At 42.5% G+C, this 27,628-nt stretch overlaps 2 protein-coding genes across 3 annotated transcripts; one reads left to right on the top strand and one right to left on the bottom strand.

Annotated features, from left to right (window-relative positions):
- Positions 1 to 151: 151 nt before the first annotated feature.
- LOC147193843 (sodium- and chloride-dependent GABA transporter 2-like) lies at positions 152 to 9,108 on the bottom strand. The gene is made up of 14 exons (XM_086130421.1): positions 8,869 to 9,108; positions 8,635 to 8,769; positions 8,330 to 8,470; positions 7,854 to 7,941; positions 7,514 to 7,646; positions 5,904 to 6,038; positions 5,626 to 5,729; positions 5,243 to 5,367; positions 4,861 to 4,973; positions 4,638 to 4,775; positions 3,068 to 3,170; positions 2,900 to 3,000; positions 1,715 to 1,885; positions 152 to 1,302 (listed from the first exon to the last, which is right to left on the bottom strand). The coding sequence occupies exons 1-14, from the start codon at positions 9,056 to 9,058 to the stop codon at positions 1,180 to 1,182; spliced, it is 1,800 nt and encodes a 599-aa protein (XP_085986547.1). The 5' UTR covers positions 9,059 to 9,108; the 3' UTR covers positions 152 to 1,179.
- Positions 9,109 to 10,819: 1,711 nt separating this feature from the next.
- On the top strand, positions 10,820 to 27,628 carry jakmip2 (janus kinase and microtubule interacting protein 2). Of its 2 annotated transcripts, XM_086131593.1 has the most exons (24): positions 10,820 to 10,969; positions 14,865 to 15,112; positions 15,310 to 15,564; positions 15,641 to 15,883; positions 16,090 to 16,299; positions 17,583 to 17,681; positions 17,761 to 17,907; positions 17,989 to 18,129; positions 18,307 to 18,363; positions 18,598 to 18,720; positions 19,197 to 19,325; positions 20,946 to 21,029; positions 21,576 to 21,638; positions 21,715 to 21,813; positions 22,169 to 22,270; positions 22,367 to 22,420; positions 22,507 to 22,572; positions 22,655 to 22,723; positions 22,804 to 22,881; positions 23,252 to 23,302; positions 23,385 to 23,537; positions 24,108 to 24,173; positions 24,353 to 24,429; positions 25,963 to 26,111. In XM_086131593.1, exons 2-23 carry the CDS (start codon positions 14,984 to 14,986, stop codon positions 24,401 to 24,403), a joined length of 2,469 nt encoding a protein of 822 aa, XP_085987719.1. In that variant the 5' UTR covers positions 10,820 to 10,969; positions 14,865 to 14,983; the 3' UTR covers positions 24,404 to 24,429; positions 25,963 to 26,111. The 2 variants fall into 2 exon arrangements, with proteins under 2 accessions (XP_085987719.1, XP_085987718.1); XM_086131592.1 differs by lacking the exon at positions 24,353 to 24,429 and having other exon boundaries at positions 25,963 to 27,628.

The following is a 27,628-nucleotide window of genomic DNA, read 5'->3' as shown; positions in this document are numbered from 1 at the left end:
CATTCATGCATTTTAAAGGTGGAATATTGGGATTTTTTTCCTCTAAAAATCTCTGAAAGCATTTCATCAGCCCTACTTCCTCATTTAGGTCGGTGACCAAAATATGGGTGGATTTTTATCAGTCACTGTATTTATCATAAAACACAAACAATTTCTTGGTTAATGGCCTTTTTATTTAGATTTGTTGTAATCAAGTCTGCTTTGCTCTTTATCATCAGTTTATGTACAGTTCCAGGTATAGGCACTACGGCATTACAAAACAATATAATACATGTATCTCCAAAAATGTTCTGCCCTGAGCAGAAATTATGGCCATACAACATTGCAGTGCATCCGCTGCTTATGAGAATTTTTTTTATAAAGGACTAATATATATATATATATACACACACACACATATATATATATATATATATATACACACACATACAGCATATATGTGTGTGTGTGTGTATACAGTATATAAAATACATACTTTTATCAATGCTTTCCCCAGCAATAGTAATACAGAACATGACATTTTGATGAGGTGTTGACAAGGACAAGACTAAAAGAAACAGTTTCTTAAGATTAAATGGAAATGCATTGAACTTAAAAGTGAAATACAACTGAACTGTGCTTTGGCAGTTATTCTTTCACATACCACTAGAGGGAACCCTCATGTCACCAGTGGAACTCGTACCACACTTTGAGAATCGCTGGCGCGTGCTCATAAAGTACTTTCAGAACGATGAGCCCGCATCCCGCTGAGGGGGTGAACATTTGCGAGTGTTCGAGACCGTGGCAAATGTCGCATTCTCGTCGAGGGTTCGTTGAAGGTCGCTAACATTAGCCAAACGGTCTCCAGATGTTTGCCAACAGTTGTAGTTGTTTTTCTTGTCGTCAGGAAATTTTGAACATGTTTCACGACCTTCAACGAGCCCTGACAAGAATGTAAACATTCACTCCCTCAGTAGGATACCAAACTGTTTGAATCATGTAAAAAGCATGTTACCTGCATTAATATTTCTTAACACCCTTTCCACTTTGTGTTTTTTCCGACTCAAATGTGGGCCTCTCTTGCACTTTTTAATCAAGGAGTGTTTTCTTTCAATGGGCTCGCACTGAATTGAAGTCTGTTGTTTCATGAAAAATACTTGCATTTTGTAGTCCCCCTTTTGATGAGTTGGCGCACTTTGCTCACTTGGTGACTTCCACGTCCTGGGACAAAGGTTTCATTTCGGTGAGGGGAGCGACGACTTTGTCTCCCAGCGAGGGAAGACATTTCAGGTCGTCCTCAGGAAGGCACAGCAATAGGAATCGCTGAGGAAAGAAGATAAATCAACAGGTCCATTCAATGAGTGAAGCATGATTTAAAAAAATAAACCATTCAATGTGCTGCTTAGTTGTGATTACTCTGCAAGGAAGAATCTATTTCATGATGTCCAATTTTGCAGATCATCGCTCTACTGCTCATCGCCACTAGTGGGCAGACTTGCACGTGAACTGAGGCTTTCTTTTGCGATGCTGTGATGTTACTGTAGTCTCCAGATTCTGAAACATTTGATCTTACATCCCTGTGGGGCAATTGGGTTTTTTGGGGGGGGGGGGGGGGGTTCAACCTTTTCAGACTGCCATCTGCCCCCCCTCGTATCACAGCCCACACCGGAACATGAAACCCATCTCCCCCCCTTTTTATGTCGCCAATCTTGCTAACATTGCGTATTCGGCTCACCTGACGAAGGGTCCCCTCTCCGTGTATGAGCTTGTAGAGCACATAGAGTGGTATGAGGGAGAGGGAGATGGTGGCCAAGAACCAGCCCAGAATGTTGGCCCACAGCGGATAAACATAAGTGCTGCTGAACTTCAAGGGAGAGTATCGAACGATGGAGAAGATGAAGGTGCCCTGCGGTGAGAGAAAACATTGGTTTAATTCAACAAAAATGATAGAGGACGTTTGTTTCCATGTATTCATTCCATCCTTTCTTTTTGAACACGGCTTATCCTCTTTGGGGGTTGCAGTGCTGGAGCCTATTGGAGCTGGCGTTCCCTTTAAATTCAGTCCAAAAGAGGTGCACAAATTACATTAGATCTCCACTTGTGGATGATGTAAAGTTGAGCATTTGGAGACCGCCTTCCACCCGTCTGATCATGCATAACCATGACACAGCCAGGTGGGGAATTTAAAAAAATATATTAAAGATGATAATAATAAGAATGCATTCAATGAATTGATTTCTACAAATATTCGGATGAAATACGTTAACATCCACCACACACGTCCATGCAGCTCAGAATTTGCCTGCCTGTACCTTGGATTAAATTCACCATAATCACATGGCACCACCTGCGCCACAATTTAGACGTCTTTTGAGCCGGTCTAAAGTTAGTCTACTTTCTGCCACCAAATTGTGAAGTGAGTCAAGTTTTTGTGAATAAAAAAAGTCCTCCAGAACTCATGGCATGGCGCAACGCAGACTGCCATATTCCCAAACACAACAAATGTTACTTGCATTTGAACGAAACTCAAGATGCAGCAGTTTTTAGGCGCGAGCGCAGGTGCACTGTCTATGAAAATAGAGTCCTGAAGTTTATCGTAGCGCTCCATGAAGAATAAGGTGCTTTTTGGGGGTAATGAGGTCACAGGTCAAAACAAGACCGTGTGGGTGTGAAAGGACGTACTGGTGTGATTATGAGAGGGGGCTAGAGATCGCATTTTTTTTTTTACAGGTTATATTTATCATTACTACTACGGATATTGTCTTAAACACGGTGCTCTTTTTTTTTGGGGACGTTGTAGGTTCTTCTTAGGTCTCATTATTCGGCACGTAAATCTTTTGGAAGAAGCTCTTCAAACACAATTGCTTTTCTACTCATTCTTTCACATCACCAAGATGAGTGTTTTGTCTTGAATGCTTACAAAACATAAACAAGGAGTGAAGTAGCACCAGCAGAGCTTCATCATTGGAGAAGGACGATAGCCAATCATATCTTTGATGTTCCCATAGAAACGCTCGGCCCCTGTGACGTAAAAAGAGAAATGATTTATACTTCGCTCCCCCCCCCCCCCCCCAAAAAAAGTGCATACCATAGACCCAAGCAATGCTGACAGACTGGATGATGGAGAGGAGGAGCAAAGTGGTCCCACTGCACATATAGAAATCCACCAGCTGGAGCAGGTACATCCCTCCCTATGAGCACAGCAACAATAATAAATATAACATTGTAATATAAAGCATGTTGTTTGTTTGGATGCCATCAATCTGTTGGTGTCATCTCAGTGGTGTCATCGCATTTTTTGGGAACGGTTGGATATTTTGGGCAGCACGTCGGCTAGAGTTGCAGGGTTCGATCCCGGCTCTGGCCTTCCTGTATGGAGTTTGCATGTTATCCCCGTGCCTGTGTGGATTTTCTCCAAAAACATGCGTGGCAGGTTAATGGCGCACTCTAAATTGTACCTCGGTGTGACTGTGAGCGCAGATGGTTATTCTTCAATTGTTCGCGAGGAAGGCTGGACATTTTGGAGAAGATTTGCACTCTAGTACCGGTATGTCATTACAGAAAGCTGGCAATAAAGTTTGAGGCACTGATAAAGGTTGGCCCATGAGTTTCCGTACAAAGGAAAAATCTTTTGTGAGAAAACATTTTTTTAGTACCAGTATATAATATTTCAAATTTCCCCAGTGTGGGACAAATAAAGGTTAGCTTATGTGCTCTACAATACAGTACTACCATTGTTCTGAATACACATTCCAATGTGTCCCGCTGCGGAATAACACAAATTATCACAGCTGGAGTTATCCTTGTAATAAATGACACTGTACTGCCAAAAGTATTCTCTTACCTGCCTTGACTCACATATGGATTGAATTGTCATCCCTTCGCAACAACAGCAGTCTCAATTCCCATGTAGATTTTCCACAATATTTTGAAGTGTTCATGTGAATTTTTTTCACACCGTCCAGAAGGCCATTTGAGGTGTATGCACTGAAGTTGGGTGCACAATCATATCAGAACAGGAAGCTGCACATCTCCAAAACCACTCTATATGCTGAAGCATTCAGAGTTCCTTTCACAGTGACCAAGGGGATAGTAGTTCATTCCGTGGTTCCTAACTTTGTGGGAACTTTTCTTCCTGTTCAAACGTGGCTGGCAACTAATTCACAAGGCAAGCTCCATAAATACGCCCACTTTAAATCATGTGCAATATGTTTTCTATCTGTTCCCGATACAGCATGGCCTGCAAATGTGCCTTCAGACAAAAATTAGTGGGGGTGAGATCAGTGGATCTGGGACCAACCATTCCAAGCATCTGGAAACTGCTACTTTAACTACACACAATATGCGAATCGCACATTGAGTTGGAGTTTCATCTTGCTCAGTAAACTGGGAACTTTCCATACATGTTGAGCAGGGATGAAATAAAATACATTCTTGCAACATGCTAATGTAATTTTCTGCATTGGAATTTTCATCAATTATAAAAATGGTCCAATATTATGTAACATGCAACAGTCCAGACAGTTTTATCTCAGTAAATACCTTGGGTTGAAGGTTAACTGTGTACAGCATTGAAGTCGGTGACCAATGTAAAAATCACCTGTTGAATACATTTATTCCAATCGCAGGAACAGATGTCATCATTCGCTTTTACAAACCTCCGTCACCAGAGTGAGCCCCAGCAGACAGCTAACGGTACAGATGGCCAGCAGGACCAGCTCACGTCTGTAGCCTTGACGCAGGTAAGATGGGTAAAGATCCACCAGGGATGTCATCAGACACTCCAAACCGACAAACTGTTCGGGGTGGTGGGAGGCAACACGAAGATGGGTCTGTTGAAACGCCGCGGCGTCCTTATTCGTTCAGAGAGTTCATGCTTACCTGACTGTCCAAGCCGAGTAGAATGATCATAAGGAAGAAACACACGGCCCACACCTGCGGCATGGGCATCATTGCTACAGCACGCGGGTAAACAATGAAGGCCAGCCCCGGACCTAAACTCATGTACAGCAGAATGAGTTTCAGAATAGTGTATCTTTTATTCTGTGACCGTCAATTTCTCTCACCAAAGATAATTAGAGTTTTTCGAATCTGTGCAGTCTAACTGTATAATCGAGTTGAGGTTTTGACAATTAACTGTCATCTCTAAAGACGACTTGAATTAAATTTGAAGATTGGATTTAAAAAAAAATCTATATATTTTTTTTTTGTTTTGAATGTACAGCAAATTACCCGGTAACGGAATGAACCAGTCGGCACTTGCCTGACTCTGCCACTTCTGCAATGTCAATGCCTGTCTCGTAGGTCATGAACCCCAAGATGGAGAAAATGGCAAAGCCTGCCACAACACTGGTGGCACTGTTCAGCAAACACAAGTAGAAACAATCCCTAAAAGACAAACACATTCAGGAAGTATAGAGATCTGCCTCCTTTTTTTTTGTTGGCAATAGAATGTGAACCATAAAAAAAAAGCAATATGGAGTAACTCCCAGAATGTGGGCTCTTGTAACTTAAACACAATCCATTCCAAGAGACAATTGGACACTGGAATCATCTGGATGATGACAATTCCCATGAAAACTGAAATAATTTGTTCCTGCTGTTGAAAACCTTCACAATACTTCTTGAGTCGTATTTTTTTTTTACTTGTAACAGTTGTTGTTGTACGTATTGTAACTGCCAAGAGAGGTCAGGAACCCGAGGCCGATCGCGTAAGAGAAGAAGATCTGAGTGCCGGCGTCCAACCACACCTTAAAACACAGAAGAGAAAAAAAACAAAACATTGTCACACTGAAAATTTTATTATACGCTTTAGGGCAATTAAAACACATTTTGAAATTCATAATTGAGACTCAGATGGCACTCAGTCATCTGGAATGTCTGTCTGACTCGTCGTTTGTGTGATCCTGACAACTCGTTCTCACCTGTGGATCTGATAGACGCGTGACATTAGGGTAGATGTAGTAAATCATCCCGTCCTTTGCCCCAGGCAACGTCACACCGCGTATGAGTAAAATCAGCAACATAGCGTAGGGGAAGGTTGCTGTGAAGTAGGCCGCCTGGAGCAAAGGAAACAAATGTAAGAGCTCAAATTAAAATTGTCCTTCAATCTGCTATTTCATGACCTGCACATGCTTTATGCGCTCAAAAAGTGGACTATCCTTCTCAAAGGTCGCGCCGCATCATTTTTAGAAATTGAGACTGAGTCAATAAACGTGTCGGTTGCAGCCAAGTAGTGCACTTGTTTCGCGACATGATTTATCGACTCCACACAATTCTTGACAAATCAATTCATGGATTCAACGTTTGATCAAGTTGAGATTCGCTTTATAGGCTAAGGTCATCTATTTTCAGAACAGAATGATTGGCGACACCCTTCGAATGGTCAGTTTTATTCATTCACGGCTGAAGCCAATACACGGTGGTCCGACTGTGCACGTGACAGACACAAAACAGTTGAGTGTGCTGCCCGGAGGGTTATTGCATGTCAATCTGAATTGGCTTGGCGGAGATAGATGTCACTACCTCATTTATTGGATATGGTAGCTAACGTTTGGCATGTTTAACTCCAAAACAACTCTCGGTCCGCTTTTTGATATGTAATGAATTTCAGATGCGGATCCCAATGACATCACATCAGATGCGATTGTTATTTGAATCAATGTTTTTTGGAAATAGATTTTTTTGGGTGGGTGGGGGTGACAGGTTAATTTTGCTATTGTTACATGATATCAAATTTTTGTCGATCTTATCGGAAGATATTGAGAAGTTTTGTATGATAGACGTTTTTGTTGTTTTACCATGAGGATGTTATCAGAGGAGAAATGTTGTGATAGTCATCATGGGATACATTTTCCACAGAATTTGTCTTTTATGTGCCCCGGGCGAGGGCAAGAGGTGGGCTACCCCCTGGATTGGTTGTCAGCCAATGACAGGGCGATTGCAAAGTTACTGTATCGTAAATGACTCTGCTGATTCCCACCCCAACCCACAGAACACTTCATTAGGTACACCTCCACAATTGAACGCAATCCTTTACGAGAGCAGTCTCCTCAAGTCTGCAAATGGACGCCGCGGTCAGAGAGTTTATCAATTGGCTGTCGTTTGCGCTGCTGTTGAAGCTTTTTCTCACGGTTTGGTGACCAGCATGAGATCGTCAAAATATTGACGATACTGTGCAGTTGCACACCTCTTCATACGGCAACCAAAATAAGTAGATCCATCTGTTAGGACTTGGTCAAACATGATAGCGGTATTGTTTTGGTGAACTGTCCTAAACTTTCTGATAAAATGCTGCACCCTATTGATGTGCAGCTGGAAACATTAGGTGTCCTTATTCAGGGGTGAAGGCCCTCCTTCCAGCGGTCCCCCTCCCTTGCTATAATTTAGTGGGAAACGTGAGAACATTGTATTCAACACTTGGGGGGGGGGGGGGGGTGAGGGGGACAAAAGTTTGTGTGCTGGATAAACCGAAGCAATCAAGCTATGCTGAAACTCAGCCATACGTGTTGCTCAAGGCTGAACGATTTCGAACCTTCCCGGTGGATTTGATCCCCTTCCAAATGCAAAAGTAGCAGATGACCCATGCCAGGATGAGACACAAGACCAGCTCCCACCTCAAGCTTCCCACCTCCTCAATACCACCAGAGATCTTCAGCACTCTGCGCCTGAGGAGAGCACACGGATGAAGCAATGGAGGCAACGGTGTTGGCACGACAACATGATTTCGTGAGGGAGGGAAGGGTGATGGAAAGGTGACAGTGCAGCTGGAAAAGGAAAGTGATACTGGGGGGTGAGGGGGCTGGTGGTGGTGGTTATGGGAGAGAAAGAAAAGTACTCTAAAGGGTCCAATGTAGTCGACTAGGCGTGCTTACTCCCAAAACTCCACAACAGGCAGAGTGGTGTTCTGCCTTTGTGTCACGCTGAGGCTCTGATTTGCAATGCTGACGTCCATGCATGACTCTACAAGGCAAGCACATAAGATATAACAGTGCGACAAATCAAGCAACAAAAAAAGGGGGTTGTGCCATGCAAGCATGGTAAGATTCCTTCAGGATAATGTGAAAAATGTGCCATATACAAAATCGAAACAACATACAAAATCGTAATATGGTGCACATATTGCCTTTCACTTCAGTGGACTTTTTTTTTTTTTTTTTGCAGTGAGTGTCGGGCTGCATGATATGATTGCTATAAATTTGTAAATAAATGTGTTTCTTCTTGTGGTAACTCTGCAATGTAAAATGATGTGAATGCATTTTCTAAGTATCTTGAAAATTTCTACCGTGACTTCAAAGAAAGCTAATGTCAACACCGTACTTTTTCCCCTCTTCCCCGCAGGGGCACCCACCTGTGTTCCAGTCATTTCTACACGTGGCCCAAGGCAAGTCCACGCTGAAGGAGGAGAACAAATAAAAGAAGGCCCACGCGATGATAGTAATGTAGGATGTGGCGCCGAATGCAATGATCAGGTGACTCGCATAGCCGATGCCTGCAAATAGAACGTAACATATTTCGAATTGAACCTCGTAAGAATTCCAAGCGTAAATCGACTGCGCAGATCCGTGCGTAAATACGCACGGATTCCGCTTCATACGCCCCCTCGCTAAAAGTCTCAAATGTTGAACTCGAATGAACACAAATGCAAATAGGCACCCTGAAAAAGTGGGCAAATCTTCTTCCAACACGTAATACCCCCCTGGTTTGTGTACTGCCCCATGGCGGTCTCGAGGAAGAACAACGGGATCCCGCAGGTGACCATGAACAAAACGTACGGAATGAAAAAAACACCTAAAGGGAAATAATCACAGGCATCAATAAAAAGCAACAAATGCGTGAATAACGCAAGCAAGCAAATAAACAACCCCCTCCCTCCAAATATAATTTTACCTCCGCCGTTTTTGTAGCACAGATAAGGAAATCTCCACACGTTGCCCGGTCCAATGATAGCCCCCATAACCGTGAGGATGAACTCGGTTTTCGTACTCCAATAACCCCGTTCTTCTGTTTCTTTTTGCTTCTTCGGCCCTCCACTGGCCACACAAACTGCACAACTACCATCCTTCTCTTTGGTGAACATTTCTTCTCCACTGAAACTTGAAATTGAATTCGGATAAATACAGTTTTGGAGTCCAAATTTGCCCCCGAGAATCCTGAGTTGCCGCACTTTTCTCAAGACAACTGTGCCGTCTGAGACAGTAGCTACTTAAGTATGTGAGGGAAGGGGGAGGACTGGGTTCCACCTTTGGGATGTCCCAGCTTGATGATTTATTTTCTCTTCCTCACATAGGAAAGCAGAAAATACTGTAGTAGTTCCCCCTAAAACTTGCATCACCTGCAAGTTTGTCATGTTTCATCGTCAGTGTCAAATAGTCGTGCAGGAGTGTGAAAACAAAGCAGTGCTAGTTGTGTGAAATTAGTAAGTGATGAGTCGTTTTGCATATTTTAGGGAGCATGATTTTGCTTTTGGAGTCATTCCCTGGGAGAAATGTTACAAAGCGTGTGCTGGGTTTATTGCAATACAGTTCTGTGCATGATCAAATTATTTCAGATAAACTAAGCTAAGATGGATATTTTTATCGTCAACACTGACGTTATAGCTGAGCATAAAAAATGTACCATGCAGGCAAGATATATTAGGAAGTGACAGCGTGAATAAAACTGGGAAAAAAAGTGACAAGTGCTGAGTGCACTGTGGCAGAGAATGGTTGTATTGTTGCGGCTACATTTTGCGGGCTGGTATTCACATGGGTATGTAAATTTGAAATGCTTAGGTCGAGGTGTGAAGTTCCAAGTCAGCGTGAGAGTGAAGAGAGGATCAGTTCAGCAGTGACCCAATTCCGTCAGAGAAAGCGTTATGTAGTTTTTATAGTGTGTACTTGCAGCGCACTGTAGCTCTTGCCAGAAGGTCGGTGAAGGGAGGGCGGTCACTGTACCTAACTCAATAGGGTACGCATATGAAGACAATTTTTTTTTCTTCCTTTGAACCACTTTTGGGAAGGGCATCCATCTTTGTATATGACTTTCTTCACTGTTCTTTGATATACTGTACTTGTTGCTGTGGAAATTGTTTTGTCCTCTTCTCTAAACTAATACCTTTGAACTACAAAATCCCCTCTGATGATATTGAAACTTCCTGCAAACCATGGCTTTTGCCGGGAGACATTAGCTAGCTAGCTAGATTTTGTATGAATTTATGTAAAATGTACAGAAGTGATAAAAATTAGATAAGACTGTGAAAAGACAAACGTCGTTGGATAAAATTAGATACGACTGTGAAAAGACATCTTTATCTTATAAGGGGGCATTATGTGTTTGCTCATCTACATAACTGTCAACTTTTCGGAGCGTCAACCTGTATAAACTACCAAAAAAATCCTTATAAAGAGCAAAAAATCCTTATAACATACCAAAGCATTTTATATGTCAAAATAACGGCAGAAAAAAACCCCACGAAATTTTCAATGATATTTATTGTAGATCTCCATAATACAATGTCTGGTTAATGTCTAATCATCATTCTACTTAGTGGCATTACTTAAGTTACCGGAAATGAAAGCATTCGAGTAGACTAGCACCATTCTGGGCAAAAGCAAACGGAACTACCTGTTAGGGGGAAAAAAAACAAAACAACGGAAATGTTCAGAATCCGTATGATTTGTGCGATACGGCCATATACCTAAGATTCACCACAAAATCCGTATGAACTATGGCTGAACCGTATGAGTTGACAGGTATGCATCTATAGCCGGCCAATGTCGGCGGACTGCGGCGGAAATCAGTGATCTCATCGTGACGATGTGGGCGGTGCTTAAACTTCAGCATCCTCCTCCTTCTCCCTCCTCCTCCTCCTCCTCACCCTCATCATCACCTCCATCGAGCTGTCTGATGATGATGATGCTCTCCTCTTTTTTGTCCATCTAAAGTCGTCCAATAACCCGCCATGCGGTTCGTTTCACGCCCGTTAGGACATCTCGCATCGCACTGTGAGGTAAGACGACGCTACAAGGCCACGTTCTTGCTCGAGCATCGTCTAGTGTTGGGCTTTTCCGCTCCTAGCGGGCCTTTTAGGCAGGCAACTGGCAAGCATGCGTTGACCCTCTTCTGTGTTATTACCGATTTGATGGGAGCTGACAGTCCGTCGATTAATGTTATTTTTGCTGTGATAACACACCAACAAAGCGGCATTCTGCAGTATTTTGACCAGCGGCATCGGCTTAGCCTGCATGTCGGAAGTGGGAGATTCTCGGCCTGCACCACACGGGTGACGTGGGAGGGGGCCGGGGGAGAAAGAGGAAGAAGGGGGGGGGGGGGGGGGAAGAATGCTCAATGGCCATTTTCAGCACCGTAACGGAGTGTGCGAGAATCGGATGTCTCAGTCGCCATACATCAGCCACTTGGTGCATCTGCACCCTTAACTACATGTTTGCTATAACGTTATAGCAAACAAGAGGAGGATGCTGGTGGTCCGATCCAGGCCTTGGACAGTGCCACACGTTAGTCTCTGCAAGCCTGCATCTGCCTCGGGGGTGTCACACTGGCCTAATTTTAACACATCCAGCCGTAGTGACAGAGGGGCATAATGGTGATACTATTACTGTACGTAAAAAAAAAAAACAAGTACACAACAAGGCTCTTGGCTGCTTATAGCATTAATAGTACTGAGACATGTGTTTGTACAGTATGTAAAAGTAATCAAAATAGCGTCACAAGGAATCCACTGACTGGCTTTACCCTAATGGAGTGCAATTAATGTCTTATTCTTCATGCTTTTTCTTGACAGAATTAGATGCATCCATCCACTGAGTGGATACTATATTTTGCCAGACTCGTTAAAGTTCCCTGGTTGCTCATTTATGCCGCCTTTAGTTGAGCTGTTGATGATTTCATTGCATAATGCGGATTAGCAAGTCGCCTCAAAGTGTTCAAGTGAGAAGCAAAGATTATAAAATGCTATTAATTGAAAGTGTCTCAATGCTAAATCAAATTAATTCTTCTGGCGAGTTTCACAGTAATACACGCTATCTTCTTGAGTATTGATGGCTGCAAATAAAAATTGTTTTCCTAATAGATTCAAATGACAAATGTGTGACCGCCCCCGTCCATAAATGATGATTCAGTTCCTGGTTTGGTCCATAACATGTAAAAAAAAAAAAAAAAGTTAAAATGTTGATTTTTTTGTTCCCAATAGGAGCTCAGATGCATATATTGTTTAAACACAAAGGTCGTCAATTTGCTCTCAGGAAGGTCAACAGAAATCTGAGAATATTTGATGAGAAGAGATTTGATGAGAAGAGATTTGCTAATTTCTACACAATATTGTCAGACCTCCAAAAATTGTTTTACTTTCGTTTTGAAAGATTTTGGGTGGCTCCAAATTGCACAGTTCCATTTGATTTTTATATTAAATATTAAATATTTAACATAAATTGCCTTCATCTAAAATTGAAGAATATACTTTTTTGGGTGCATGTACATTGGATTTTATTTTCTATACGAAATGATGTGGCTGGCCAGTGAATGTTTCTCTAATATGATCATATAGATGCCAGCAAGTTATGTGAAGATTTTTTATTTTTGTTCGTGTTTTGCATGGTCGAGGGCCCAAGTGCAGGGAAGCAGGAGAAGCAAGGCAGGAATGCAGGTTTGCTCTCCAACAAAAATAAAAGTATTTCTATCATAAGTCTAAAATCATGAGAGGGATATTAGAGGGATAGCTACCCCACAATACATTCCTGCAAAACTTTTTGGACATCGACTTTTCAGACATCCACTGATTCTGCTGTCGAGTTATCAGGTTGACCCGCCTGGTCAAATTTCTTTTCCCATAATGCCAGAGAAGCAGCCAGACCCTTTGGTGAACTTGCCAGCGGATTGCTATCAGAAGATGAGACATGACAGTAATCACCTTGGAAAATACAGTAAATTCATTTCTGGTTTCTAGGTTAATACCGTATTAGTGCTCCTCGTAAACTGTGGTTGGCTTTGCATGAAGGTGTTGTACATGGCAGCACCAAAATGAGGACTCATTATCTTGATAGACTCTGTAATATTTCAGATCATCTTGACCCAGCAATGATCAAAGAGCACATGTCTTGTGGTCCACATTGACATGAGTTGTTTAATCTGAAGAATAATCTGATTTCGGAGCCGTGGGAGCCAGAAGAATGATTGTCAATTATGAATGGGGGTTTATTTCTCCCCATATGAAATTTTACAGGGATACCTTTATGCGGTTATTCCCAACCGTGGCACCCGAGTGTTCCTTGAGAGATCAGGGATGTCGCGAGAAATGTCACTTAATTTGTCTGGGGGATGGCTGTGTGTCAGCAATTTTTACTTTTAAAAATTAATTGTCGCCCACCCCGAGTGTGAGCGAGACATTGACATTATTTAACCTTTTGGGACTTTTTCTAACCTCTTGCAAACACACGGAAAGATTCCAGAAATTTAAGATTGGAATGTGCAATGCAAATGCAGGCACTGTTTTCGTTGGGCGAGCTCCACAAGAGTGACTTAAAAAGTGAATCAAAGGGCACTTGATTGCGGTGTGTTGATTCCATGTGACTTTATCATTAATCTGTATTGCAAAATCTTTTAAGCGATGTTATGCAATTTCTTCTCTGGTTATCTTTGTATCACTGGTTCCCATACGAATCTTCGGGAAGATTTAGTGGGCAGCTCACTCAAATTGTTCAAATTAGAAACACAAAAATAAACAGTAGCGGAATGGAAAAAAGGCCGCAGATCGAGGCCGTTGATGTCGTGCATCTGAAATTACTTGGCATTGTTCTTCATCTTGTTTTAATTGCCCTTGCAATCTTTTCAGTGCATGTGTTGTATTGAGCAAAAAAAATCCGATGTCGGATCTTTCTCATGAAATCAACAATGATTTAATACATAGCTCAATAAATGAAATGGTTCGATTCAAGTCATTTTTCTACGCCTGCAAGGTATAAATAATCAACTTTTCCACATAATGAACCAAATCGTAAATGCTATGGTCTGTCATTATGCTCATTTATTCTAACAGGAATTGATTTAAAAAAAAAAGTTCACCAAAGGGGCCCCCAGGATTGATGACATTCTGCGCAGAAGTCTTTCATGCCTGGTTGAAGTGCTGTGCTGAGACATTAATATTACCTGTCAATCATTGTCGAGACTGACGCATTTGAAGAACAGACAATATTTTTGCTTGACTTGCCCTCTCTGACTGCAAATTATGCAAGCTGATATGTCTGAATTGCTTTCAGGATGGATTCAAATCGCCTTCTAGAATACTTCCAGTGTGTTGTCATGCGAATGGTAATTAATTGCTACAGTTGATCGTCTTAGAACATTCTTTGATCGCCTACGCTTGTTGGCATTCAAGAAATGAAGAATTTCCTCACTGGAATTGTTAGTGTGTCGAAGGAAACAACCTTGTCTTGAGCAAGAGAGAACTGATACGATAACATCTGCCGATTTCAAAAATATCGGATGAGTGCCAACAGTCATTCCAAGCAGCTCCGGCGATGCTTCCTCGTTAAAATTCGGACGAGCATCAAGATTGATGGCTTGATTTATTGGCCATAGCTCGAGTCGTGCGCAGGCGGGGATTTTTTTTTTTACCTTGGGCGGTATAATTTCTAGCGAGTGAGCTCGTCACCTAAAGGCCTCTTTAGACAGAAACATTTCTGAAAATTACACACATCCTGGCTTCAAACGAGCAGTGAAATCGCAACCTTTGCACTTGGAACATCACATTTTCTCAAAGCACTTAATTGTTCAGCCCCTTTTCCCTTTGAATCATTAACGCTCCACTTTTGCTACATTCTTGCCTGTAACTTAAAAAAAATGTCTCTGCTGGTCTGCCCCCCCCCCCCCCGCCCCCGACCCTCACCCAGCCCCTTTGTCGAACAGGAGAATGAAGAAGAGGAGAAACGGGAAGCCTTGGGATCACCGTGGACCGTTTCTGTGAAGTCTCCATGAACGCATCAGAAGAGACATTCTAGCAATTGAATCAATGGCCAAGAAAGGGCGTGCGAAGGGCGAGAAGCCCGAAGCACTCATTTCTGCTTTGCAGGCAGCCAATGAAGATCTCAGGTCCAAGCTGACTGACATTCAGATCGAACTGCACCAAGAAAAATGCAAGGTACTGTCAAACAAACCCCAGGCACAATGTGAACATTTTTGCTTATTGCCTTCGTACGAGGTCTCAAAAGGAATCTGCCACCGTTATGTTGCGTAATTTGCATTTTAAGCATCGATGTTATACCAAGTCCTATATCTAATTGCCTTATGTGCATTATTATGTAATCCTGACATTTGAGCACTTTCCCCCGCGCAAAGGTGAGCAAGCTGGAGCGCGACAAATTGCAGGAGGTGAAGCGGGTGCGCGAGCAGGAGCAGCACCGTCACACCGCCATGCTGACGGAGCAGCGGGCCAAGTGGCATGAGGAAAAACAAAAAGAGCTCCAAACCCTCCGCGAAAATCTGACGCGGCAGCATGAGCAAGAGCTGGCGCGGCACGCCAAAATCAAAGACCAGGAGAACCAGAGACTCAAGACCGCGCTGAGCGCCATACGGGACGGCAGTGGCGAGAAGGTGAACTAGTACCCATGAATGAATGTGTTTTGGCAAAGTTCCAGTGAGGTATGCCCACACTTCACGGTGTCTGTAGGTGCGCACAGCATTGACTCTGGAAGCTAAAGAGGACGCTCGCCGCTTCTTCGATCAGGAGAGAGTGAAGCTCCTTCAGGAGATAGCCGAGCTGAAGTCAAACAAGAAGCAGACAGACGAGGCTCTCAGCAACATGATCCAGGCAGATAAAATGAAGGCCGGCGACCTGAGGGTGGAGCACCAGCAGCACCAGGAACAGATCTCCAAGATCAAGTGGGACTGTGAACGGGACATCCGGAGACTGGTAACGCACGATCACTGACACTCGCCATTCGCTGCCACTATACCAGTCAATGACGTTTTTCAAAGGGGATGTGTGCGGGGGCATGGTCTCATGCTGCTCCATTGTAAATCTCAAGATTGGAAATAACTTTCCTGTAGGAGTACCTTGGTGCAGAGGATAAAATGCTGGCCAAGCAGGTCCCTGTATTTGCTCCTCTCTTGTTCCAGGTGGATGAAATCAAAGCTAAAGATCGCATCATCTTCTCGCTGGAGAAGGAGATGGAGTCAACGACAGGGTTCCTCCAGAAGCTGCAGCTTCAGAAGGATGCGCTGGATGAACAGCTTTTCCTGGTCAAGGAGGCAGAGTGCGGCGCAGGAAGCCCGAAAAGAGAGATTCCGGGTCGCGTTGGGGATGGCGCAGAGCACTGTGGTAGTCCAGTAAGTACATCCTTCCTCTTGTCTCTCTGTAAACAAACAAGTCCACAAAGGATGCAGCAAAGCAATTTAACAAATTAGCACAGCCATGGATTACGAACTATAACACACGCATCATTCGGATTTCATTGATTTGTACTTTTATCTCTCATGACTGCCTTCGTATCAAGAATACCAGCTCATCGGTTGTCATGAACTAAGACATACGATGAGTGAGCGTTATCCGTGTCTTATTCATTTTCTGTAATGTGACCGCTCATGAGGCTTGCGTTTCTGCATAATCAATTAAACCGTGCTTGTGCCCACTAGTGTAAATTCCATGAGGTTTACTCAATTTCGGATTCTCCTTCCATACGCTGCCATGATTGGTCATGCACACACATGTAAAGTTTTAGTCAAGCGGCGAGACATAATGAAGCAATGGCAGGATTTTTAAAACGCCTTGCTACGAGGAGGTGGGGGGGGGGGGGGCTTGGCCAACACCGACAAGGTTTTAATGCCAAGCGTAAGTACAACCTTGGTTAAAGGATCAAGCAGATGCAAGCACTAAACTAGAATGCCTGGAAGCAAATTAATTAAAATATCTGTTCATTACATTCCTGAACGAGTACAGCTCATCATTCAAAATTCAAAATGTGAAGTTCACCATTCCAAAAATACAACTAGCTCAGAGTTTGTTTGTTTTTTTGGAATATATGTTGCTGTGATATGTGTAATTGTGAGCGCAAATTGATTGGCTAGCAACTAGTTCAGTTTGCATCCTGCCTACTGCCCGAAGACAGCTGCGACAGGCTCCAGCACGTCCGTGTGAGGATAAGCGGGTTAGAAAATGGATGGATGCATGTTGCTGTGAGCCATTACCCCCAGAATACTGACATTTATTTTTTTGCTTTCAAGGTTGAAACATTGACAAAGCGTTGAGACATAGGGCAAAAGAAAAAAATCAAGTGATCCCAAATTTCATCTCACAATGCTGATGAGTCATCATGAATCCAACCATAGAAGCCTCCAAGTTTGATTGGCCGCTGCATCGCTGGAAGGATGTGAAGCACGTTTTTGTGGTCTGTAAAACCATGCACGAAGCCATTTTGGCATAGCGGTCATGAGGAAAAGAAAAAGACTTGCGCAAACGGAATGCAGACCAACCAAACATTGACCACTGTCCGCCAGACATGCTTTGACAGTTCTCAAAAACTGTTCCGGTCCTTGTCCAGATACATTTGTCTGTGCTGGTGACATGATTATGATCATAAATACGACTTGTTTTGTTTTGTTTTGTCTTACAGGACCTGAGAAGAAATCAAAGGCGCGTGGCTGAGCTCAACTCCACGATTCGCAAGTTGGAGGACCGAAACGCGCTGCTAGTTGATGAGCGGAATGAACTTGTATGTTGACTCCTGACTTCGCCTCACTGCTCGCAGCTTCTCGTTCCTCCCCGCCAACATTCGGTGTTCCTCTGAGCAGCTGAAACGTGTGCGAGAGTCGGAGAAGCAGTGCAAGCCGCTGTTGGACAAGAACAAGCTGCTGAATAAGCGGAACGATGAGCTGACTCTGACTATCCAGAAGCTGGAGGAGAAAGCAAAGAATCTGGCCAAGGAGAACCTTGAGATGGTTAGCACGGAATCGCACGAGTACCCTTCATTTCTGGAAAGGCCAATTGACCTTAGTGTGAATTTTGTTTTGTGTTATCAGAGGGAAAAGATCAGTTCTCAACCTCCACTAAAGAAACCCAAGTCTCTGAATGACCTGGACCAAGCCCACGATGACCAAGAAATAGCCTTTCTCAAGCTTCAAGTCCTGGAGCAGCAAAGCATGATTGACGAGCTTGCAAGAGTAAGTTTTGCATGTGCATGAATGAGCATCACGACTGGGACCACATGGTGGTTTTGCTCGGTCACATTCCATGGTAATCGCACGCATAAGGATCATAAAAAAACTTCAGTCTGCATTTATAGTTTAGTTCATTTTCTTGTAAGCATTGTATTGATTTGAATTCTTCTTCGGTTCCAGGATCGAGAGAAATTGCTTCGGAAAAAAAGACATAAAAGGAGTTCCAGACCAATTAAGGTAAAGACATTTCAGATTTATGTTCAGTAAGTCAAAAATGTTGTGGTTCTTGCACAAAATGGTGGTAAACAATATGTACAGAGTCGTACAACCGATGAATTTAGTTAGCTGGTCGAGGAAATACACTCATTGGCCACAACAATAGGTGCGCCTATAGAGTCGAATAAGATTCAATACAAGAGCCGTCACAGAATTCTGCCTCTGTAAATCTTAAACCGGTTGACTTTTATGCAGAGGCACATTGTCGTGGACACATACTTCGGGTATGATGAAGAGTCAATGGATTCTGAAACGTCCTCGGTGGCTTCTTTCCGCACGGACCGGACACCGGCTACTCCCGATGAAGACCTGGATGAGGTGATCATTTGATTTCTACTCCTCACTAATCAAGACGTCTCCAATGTTTCTTGACAACACGTTTAACCTCTTCAAAGAAGCTCAGTGCATCAAGAAATTCACGATGCCTGCGGGCTTTGCTTTTCCTTTGGATGTTTTTTTTTTCTGGTTTAAGCGTCCCGAAATTGTGGAAACATACAGTACATTTCTGGGAATGAATTTAGGGATCAAGTAACAGACAAGTCCCAACACACAAATGCTTACTCAACCAAAACACATATGGAGCGTTTAACATTTTTCAATTTGTGGCTGATTTCTCACTGTGAAGTGCAGCGTGGCTTAAAGCAATCCTACTCATTTGAAACTGTCCAATTTGATCTGATCTTGGAAAGGGCTGCAAGAGTTTGAGGCCACTAAGAGGTGCCTGGAGTTGTCTCTGTTGATAGAAAACAGATGGATAGATTATTGGTTGACAGTTCACGCTCTGTGTTCGTTAGCGTCTCGCCAATGAAGAGTCTGAGCTGCGGTTCCGTCAGCTGACCAGGGAATACCAGGCCTTACAGCGTGCGTACGCCCTGCTGCAGGAACAGAAAGGAGGCATTCTGGATGCTGAGATGGAAGCCAAGGTACACTAAATGTTTCTGCTATTGTCATACCAGCATCAGTTTTGTATTTGCATTCACTATATTAAAAAGATGCAGGGTTTTTTTTTTTTTTTTTTTTTATAATGACAGGATTTTCGGGTACGTTTTTTTTTTCATTGCCTTATAAAGCCAGATGACGATGTCATGACTTTGGAAGCTTCGGATTGTTGATTGTTGTTATAAGTCAACACTTGAGTTAATTAGAGACACACCCGTGACTGGATAGGAAGGCATGTGTGAGACGCGCTGCTTCTTACTTGACATCAGATATCAGGATAGCAAGCCAGGAACTCGCATGAGTCATTTTCATCCTTGGGCACAATTTCCAGATGACTCTTCGTGGAGAAGAGATGTTCAGCCATCATAATGCTTCGGAAGGAGATGAACTCACTAAAATGCTTTGCGTGTCATTATTTCTTTTTTGTTATTGAACAACAGATTGAATCATGATCCTCTCACATGTTCCGCTCGGCTGCCATCAGTTAACAGACACGGTAGCGGATCCAATAATGTTCATAAAATCGGTGGCCATCTCGTTGATAGATGCAGTAAATTCATTTTCCGCTATCCAGTGCTCTGTCACAGACTCATAAATGGACTCATGGGTGTGGATGGCTGGCCTTCATGATGACTGCACTGTTTTTCACCACGTAACAATGCGTATGTTTTTTGTTAAAGAAGTATGCGGCGGTAGCCACAAGCGCTAGCACATGATAGCGAGAGTTGAGCTCAAATGCATTTTAGGTGAAGAGGTGCTTCACTTCATCTCGTGACTACAGTGGTCAGTGCTGTTTGGTCCCGTCAGTGGTTTATACAAATGACTTCAAACACAATAGTCACAGTGCTGTATTGGTTTTTTTTTCCGAATACTCCGGTTTCATTTATGTGTGCCCTGCGATTGGCTGGCCACCAGTTCAGGGTGCACCCCACCTGCTGCCTGAAAAAACAGCTGGGATAGGTCGATAGCGCACCCGCAGTTTGGGTCATGGATGGATGAGTGTCGGAAGGTTCGTCAGCCCAGCTTTGCTGACAAATGATGAAGGACGGAAAATTTAAAAGAAATGATGGACTAAGCCCTGGCTGATGTGCGTCCGTCATTGTAATCACTGTTTTGCATGTATGGGGAAGGGGTTGTCCTTTAAAGTCGATTGTCCGAGAGATTGAAGTTTTTGGTGGCCAAAAAACACTGAGTGTTGTGGCGGACTGGAATATGATCGGGCCGATCAAGTGAATGAAGCAGGAAAGGCCAGCAATCCACTAAGTATAGTACAATTTAGAGTACAAATTATGGTATATAAATGAAATAAAAGTTAAGAAATAGTTGTAAAGTTTGAATTTTACCTTCAAACATTTTGTGCTGGTCGCAAAACTACCATGATTGTTGTGCTCCGGTTGTCACTTACTGTTGAGTGTAAGCGGATGCTAGCTTGCGCTGCGCGAGTGTACATTGGTAAAAATTCAGTCACAGGCTTTTAGCCCAGCAGTGAGAGCAATTTCACTCCATCACAAAATGAAAAAGCATCACCAGCTATACGATTCTTTAGCTGTTTACTTGAGTGATCACTGTCACTCAGTGTAATGGGTCACTTTTTTATATTTTAGGCTCAGGAGCAGCTCCAAGCAGACATACTCAGGTACAAGGCCAAAATCGAAGATTTAGAGAGGGAGCTGACGATGAAGGGTCAGGTATGACACACACACACACACACACACACACACACACACACACACACACACACACGCGCGCACACACACACACACACACACACACACACACACACACACACACACACAATCATGTGCCCATTGATAAAATTGTGTGATCTGCAAGCTATGCTCAAATGATTTATGACCAAGCAGCAGACAATGAGCGTTTTTAAATGGAATTTACCTTGGACTTGTCTTACTTACATGTCTTGTACATGTGAGTGCAGTGAGATGGAACTAAAATAATTGTAATTTGATTCTTAGAATGAGATTACATATCTCTGTGCTGTCTGCATGGGAAAAATAAGTGGAACAAACAAAAAATGTTCCCTGTTAACATCAGAATATGTACGACTAATGTTCTCCGTCATTTTAATCGGTTGATATGAATGTGTGTTAAACTTGATTAGCCACTACTAAAAAATGACACAGACCAATTTTCTTCAAACTTGACTTTATGCTGCAGATCAAAGTGCACCAGTCTTTTTTTTCAAATTGTTTGACGTCAAGTCTCTTCTACATCAGGACTCCAAATGGGTGGAGGAGAAGCAACTGTTCTTAAGAAGAAATCATGAACTTTTAGAGAAGGTTGGACATGAATAACGCATCATTGCAAAGAGCTTCTTCAGCTAACATTTTCCCTTTTAAACCGTTTGGTGTCCAGGTAGACAAAGTGGAGGTGGAGTGCAGTCGGGCCCAGCAGGAACTCCAAGACTCCAGGGACCAGAATGAACTGTTAGAGTTCAGGATCCTGGAATTAGAGGTGCGCCTCACTTACTCTCAAAGAATGTTCCCACTTGATGAGAAATAATTTGTTTTGTCGCGCAAGACCATGCGAAAATGTGAGCAGGCTGATTAAAAGCTGATCAGAAACAGAAACTGGCGATCTGATCATTGAAGCCTCACTTTGAAATGCTAAACTGCACTTTGCAGTCATTCTCATTCATTTCCATGTCATATTTCTATTTCACATACAAACCTACTCGAGTTGCAATTTCAACTCGTATTCCCTGTTGGTTCAATTATCGGTTGTGTGCAAAGTGAGATTTATAGCTTGTCTATGTTGGATAATTGTAAGCAGATGCGTGGTTAACGACGATGCGCGTTTGCTGCCGCAGGAGCGAGAGAGGAGGTCGCCTCCTTTCAACCACCTGAGGATGCATCCCTTCTCAGAGGGAGTCAGTGCACTGCAGATCTACTGTATGAAGGAGGGGGTCAAGGTACGGTATGGACCGCCGTTCGAGTTGGATTGTGAAACTTATGCAACGGGTTTACATGCTCCAGTCTTAATCGGATCCCATGCGTTGTTTCCACAGGATGTGTGCATACCAGATTTGATCAAACTTTTAGATATCCTCGGAGACAACGGGGTAATTGACGTCACACGTGCATCGTGACTTATTTGAATGAAAAGGATGCAAATGCTCATTCACGCCATTTCCTTTTTTGATTTCAGAACTTAAGGAATGAGGAACAAGTGGCCATTATTCAGGCTAGCACCGTTTTGTCGTTAGCAGAAAAGGTAACGGTTTGTTGACAAGCTGAATTCGTTTTTTACTTGGCTGTTTATCACTTGTTGAAGCTTGTTCTTTTCTGCCCTCTAGTGGATACAGCAGATTGAGGGAACTGAGGCAGCCCTGCACCAGAAAATGATGGACTTGGAGATAGAGATGGTGAGTGCTAGCTGGAGCCTATCCCACGCAGGCGGGATATTCAAATGGGATCATTAACTTTTGATCCTAACCCTCGACAGGAGATGTTCTGTAAACAGAAAGGATATTTGGAGGAGGAGCTGGACTATAGAAAACAATCCCTGGACCAGGCCTACATGGTAAGCAGGTGTTCTATGTGAGCAGGGTCCGACATTACCTGTGGCCCGATGGCCCTGTGGCAGTATCAATGAGTTTTAGCCACTTAAGTCGAACAAGCCATTTTACTGCACATCACATATTGTTTGTGCACATCGGTTCAGAAGTTCTTGATCGTCAGTTAGAATTGGAATGCACCCCTAAATTTATTATGCAAATGGCTTTCAGTGCCGAGGCTTCTGACCAAACCCCCACTCCAATTATAATTATCCTGGCTAAGCCTTTGTGTAAGTCACAATACAGAATCAAATCACTCTTTGTAATTACTCACAAGAAAACCACATACTGTCCCTTGTCTCTTGCTACCGGCTCATTTTTAACCTTTTTAAACAGCAAATCCAGGAGTTGGAGGCAACGTTATACAACGCTTTGCAGCAGGACAAGGTAATTTGAGCTGAACACAACATGACATAACAAAAATGGTATGACGCCCCAATGCAAATCATCACTCATAAACATCTTGTAGGTGATCAAATACGGCGAGCTCCTGGACGAGCTTCAGCGGGATGAGCTGCGAACGGCGGTGGACAAGCTGAGAAGACAGATGCTGAGGAAGAGTCGAGAGTACGACTGTCAGATCCTGCAGGAAAGGATGGAGCTGTTGCACCAGGCGCACCAGGTACGTCCGTGTGTGCGTGATCGCCAAATCAAGATTATAACAGTGCGGGATTTTTCATGATAGTTTGTATTGATTTAGTTTCACTCTTTTTTTTTTCCGGTTAGTTTTAGAGTGGGTTCATTTTTCCCAAGAACACTTTGTTTTATTTAGATTTTATTTTATTTTTTTTTAGATTTAGTATTAGTTTTAGTTTTTTCTTACACGTATGATGTGTTTGTTGAGTGCAAGATTTAGGAGAGAAAAAAAAAAGCCAAAAGCTCCAATTCCCAAAGCACTGTTCCTTCTTCTGTATGGGCGAACATTAAAACTAAAATAACTACTATTAAAATGAAACTCTTGAATGAAATTAATCCATAAAGATCTTGTTGGTTTTAGTTCGAATATAAATGTTAAAATGTAGTTCCAGTTAGTTTTCTTTTTTGTGTGTGTGCTTTTATTTTATTGGGTGAATGAAATTCTTTTTTTTTTTTTTTCATTTTAGTTTGAGCTATTTTTTGGAGCTTTTAGTTTTTGTTAACCGTGAACCAAATGAATCTGTATTGTTTTTTTCTTTTTCTTCTTTTTTTGAAGAGAATTCGAGATCTTGAGGACAAGACAGAGATCCAAAGGAGGCAGATTAAAGACCTCGAGGAAAAGGTAGACTTGCACTCCCCCTTGTGTATGAAATGTCATCAAAATGTTTCTGGCTCATGAAATATTGGTGACTTCCCACACCTTATTCCTCTGTGTGTGTTCCTGATGTGACTAACATGCTGCATGTTCCTCTAATTCTCTCACCTTCTCTCTTTCTGTCTTTTTGCTTTCTTTCTTCGCAGTTTTTGTTTCTATTCTTGTTCTTTTCTCTTGCCTTTATCCTTTGGCCTTGAGGTCTTTGGCGTGTCCCGAAGCAGAGGTGAGTTAGGGGGGTTGAGGGTATTTTCGGGTGGATAAATATTGCCTGTGTATTGTGAATAGTATGAAACATGCCACATTGTAGAGCAGAACAGTCTCAATTGTCACTAACACGTGATTAAGTTTCACTTCCTTCTGGCCTTCAGAATTAAGGTGGGTTCAAGATGAGAGTGTAAAAGATGGAAAAAATGACAGCCACAATGTGAAACATTAAATGAGTGTCAGTGTGAGCTGTGCAAGATTATCTTTGTAAAGGCAAAAATATAGTTTTTTCTCTCCACATAATGTGAACAATAAGAAGATCTAACGATAAAGATTTCAACCCTGTTCCGCTTCCTGTCACCCACATTTCATATTTTCCCTCTGGCTCTCCTTCCCCTCTTTCTACATTTTTATATAAGTTGTGCTCTGTTACTGTATTAGCTTTGAGAGTCACCGTTGTGGTCGATTATTTTACTTGCAAATATGCCAGCACGTCACGTCATGTTGTCACGATCGTCATGTCTCATAATAATTAGCTTAATCATACTATTAATAGGGCGGCCCGGTAGTCCAGTGGTTAGCACGTCGACTTCACAGTGCAGAGGTACCGGGTTCAATTCCAGCTCCGGCCTCCCTGTGTGGAGTTTGCATGTTCTCCCCGGGCCTGCGTGGGTTTTCTCCGGGTACTCCGGTTTCCTCCCACATTCCAAAAACATGCATGGCAGGCTGATTGAACTCTCTAGAATTGTCCCTAGGTGTGAATGTGAGCGTGGACGGTTGTTTGTCTCTGTGTGCCCTGCGATTGGCTGGCAACCGATTCAGGATGTCCCCCGCCTACTGCCCGAAGACAGCTGGGATAGGCTCCAGCATCCTCCGCGACCCTAGTGAGGATTAAGCGGTTCGGAAAATGGATGGATGGATACTATTAATAATAAAAATAATGCTGATAATTATCATGGATACAATAATAATATGTACCGTATTTTCCACATTATAAGGCGCACCTAAAAGCAATCAATCAATTTTCTCAAAAGCCGACAGTGCGCCTTATAATCCGATGCGCCTTATATATATGGATCAATATTTTGATTTCTCGGACGTAGTATTTGAAATATTTTGTAAAGGGTTTGTTACAGCCGCAGCGGTTGTGAAAGCGCTCCATAAATAAAGCTCCATTGTATTGTATCTCTTTCCGCGTAGCTCCATCGAGTGGATTCATAATGCAACAGCAGCTGCTATTATAGCTTCTATTCTATATGCGCCTTATAATGCGATGCCCCCTCTACTGAATATGAAAACAATTTTAAAATAGGCCATTAATTGATGGTGCGCTTTATATTCCGAAGCGCCTTATAGTGCGGAATATACGGTAGTACTGATACTGTTTCTCAGTGTATCGCAATAATTTTGAATATTGTGGAAAGTTTAATTCAAAATGTGACACTGATACATAGGTTGAAGAAAGTGAAACATTTTATGATTGTTTTCATATAGTTTGGATGATTATAGTTTACAGTAATACACTAATTTGTTTAATTGTTCTTTTTTGCAGGTGCTGCATCAGGCCAGAGATCCCGTTTGTCACTGCTGTTGTGTTATTTATTTTTTATCCGAGTGTGGTGGAGCAACAGTGGCTGTTTGTGTGGTGACAGTATACGAGTCAACTCGATGTTGGCTGGGAATGCTCACGGGAATGCTCACTCTTGGTTATTTTCCTTTTAAGTGGGTCTCTCAGGATGCAGGACTGCAAGAACAATGCACACACACACACACACACTTGAGAACACGCACTCGTGCATTTGCAGTTGCCTGGAGATGCACGTCTGTGTCGCTTTGACAAATCCAAAACCAAAGCCTGGGAAGTAAACGTTGTCTCTGCCATGCAGGGTGATATTAATAACAATAATGTGATAGGGTGTCAGCCATCACTGTTTGGGGGAAATGAACAGAACACAAATACCCGCCTACAGCTGATTGTCTCCTCTTTTAATCGTAAAAGGATGGAAAGGCAAACAGGGACCGTTGGACTGTTCCAAATGCAAGTGGAAGACACTCAGGTTGGGAGACTCAAATAAAGATGAACAATGGAGACCTCAAAGTGACAGGATTGTCAACACTCTTCAGAGTTTTCCCTCCAGAAGTTAGCAAGTGAAGATCTTTACTCCCCGGTTTTATTGGTTTCCCTTTTTCTAACAGCACCCCAGGGCCCAATACATCCACAGTTGATATTCATATGTACATCGAAGCCATTTCTTTCATGTTGTTCTGTGAATGGTCACACTTATACATGTGTTGCAGTTCATATGGTCCAGCTCGGCAATTTTGTATTTTTTAAAAAGTGATTCGAATTTATTATGATGACCGTTGCATTTTTTTTGTGACATCATAATTGGAAAAAATTGAATGTGGATCCCATCCCACCTCAACCCACGCCCCCTTTTCCTGCTTTCACAATGTAGTTGCTCTTGCTGACCAACCGAGGGCAGATTTGTTCCATTTTAACGCAAAACAATGCACCCTTTAAAAGTTTGAAAAATCTGGCTTGTAAATATTGTCAAACCTCTAACAGATGTATACAGATACTGATTGGTCTCCACCGTTTTAAATATTGTGATCGTTAGTTACAAACAAAATTATTATGAAAACAAAACTAACCATTTTCGTGGAACAACTGTTCTTATTTTGCGAACCACTACTTAGATACTAACCAGCCCCAGTCTCTTTTCTTTCACTAAACTTGAACCCAGTCCCTGCAATATGTATGATGCCATTCTAAATATTTACCATCGGTACATATGCACTCCCTACTTGCCTCATGCCCCATCCATGACTTCACGGGGAATGACCGAGACTATTTTTGTGCAAACTTTGCTAACAAGCAGTTGCCTTCAATGCATTTCCTCCAATGTTTCACTTGTACATTCGAGGCCCCCTTATGAAAGCGTTTATTCTCACTGCCCCAGATGGTTGAATTTATTGTGTTATGTATATTTAAATCTATATATTTTGTTTTTAACTCACAGAGGAATTTTTTTATCTGTCTTCCAACAAGAATTGACCGCCCCCCCTACTTTCACGTAGATGAGTAAATAAATTGGACAGTCAAACAGGACTTTGATGGATGACACATGGTCTTTTTTTTTTAATTGGGTGTATTTTATAAGCATTTTGTGTTCGAACTGTTCATAACAAATTAAAAGAAACTTGTCAGCCATCAA

This window comes from Hippocampus guttulatus, chromosome 15, assembly GCF_054856545.1.
Source record: "Hippocampus guttulatus isolate MCC_2025c chromosome 15, RoL_Hgut_1.0, whole genome shotgun sequence".
NCBI lineage: Eukaryota > Metazoa > Chordata > Actinopteri > Syngnathiformes > Syngnathidae > Hippocampus > Hippocampus guttulatus.
This window is presented reverse-complemented; position numbering and strand designations above follow the sequence as displayed.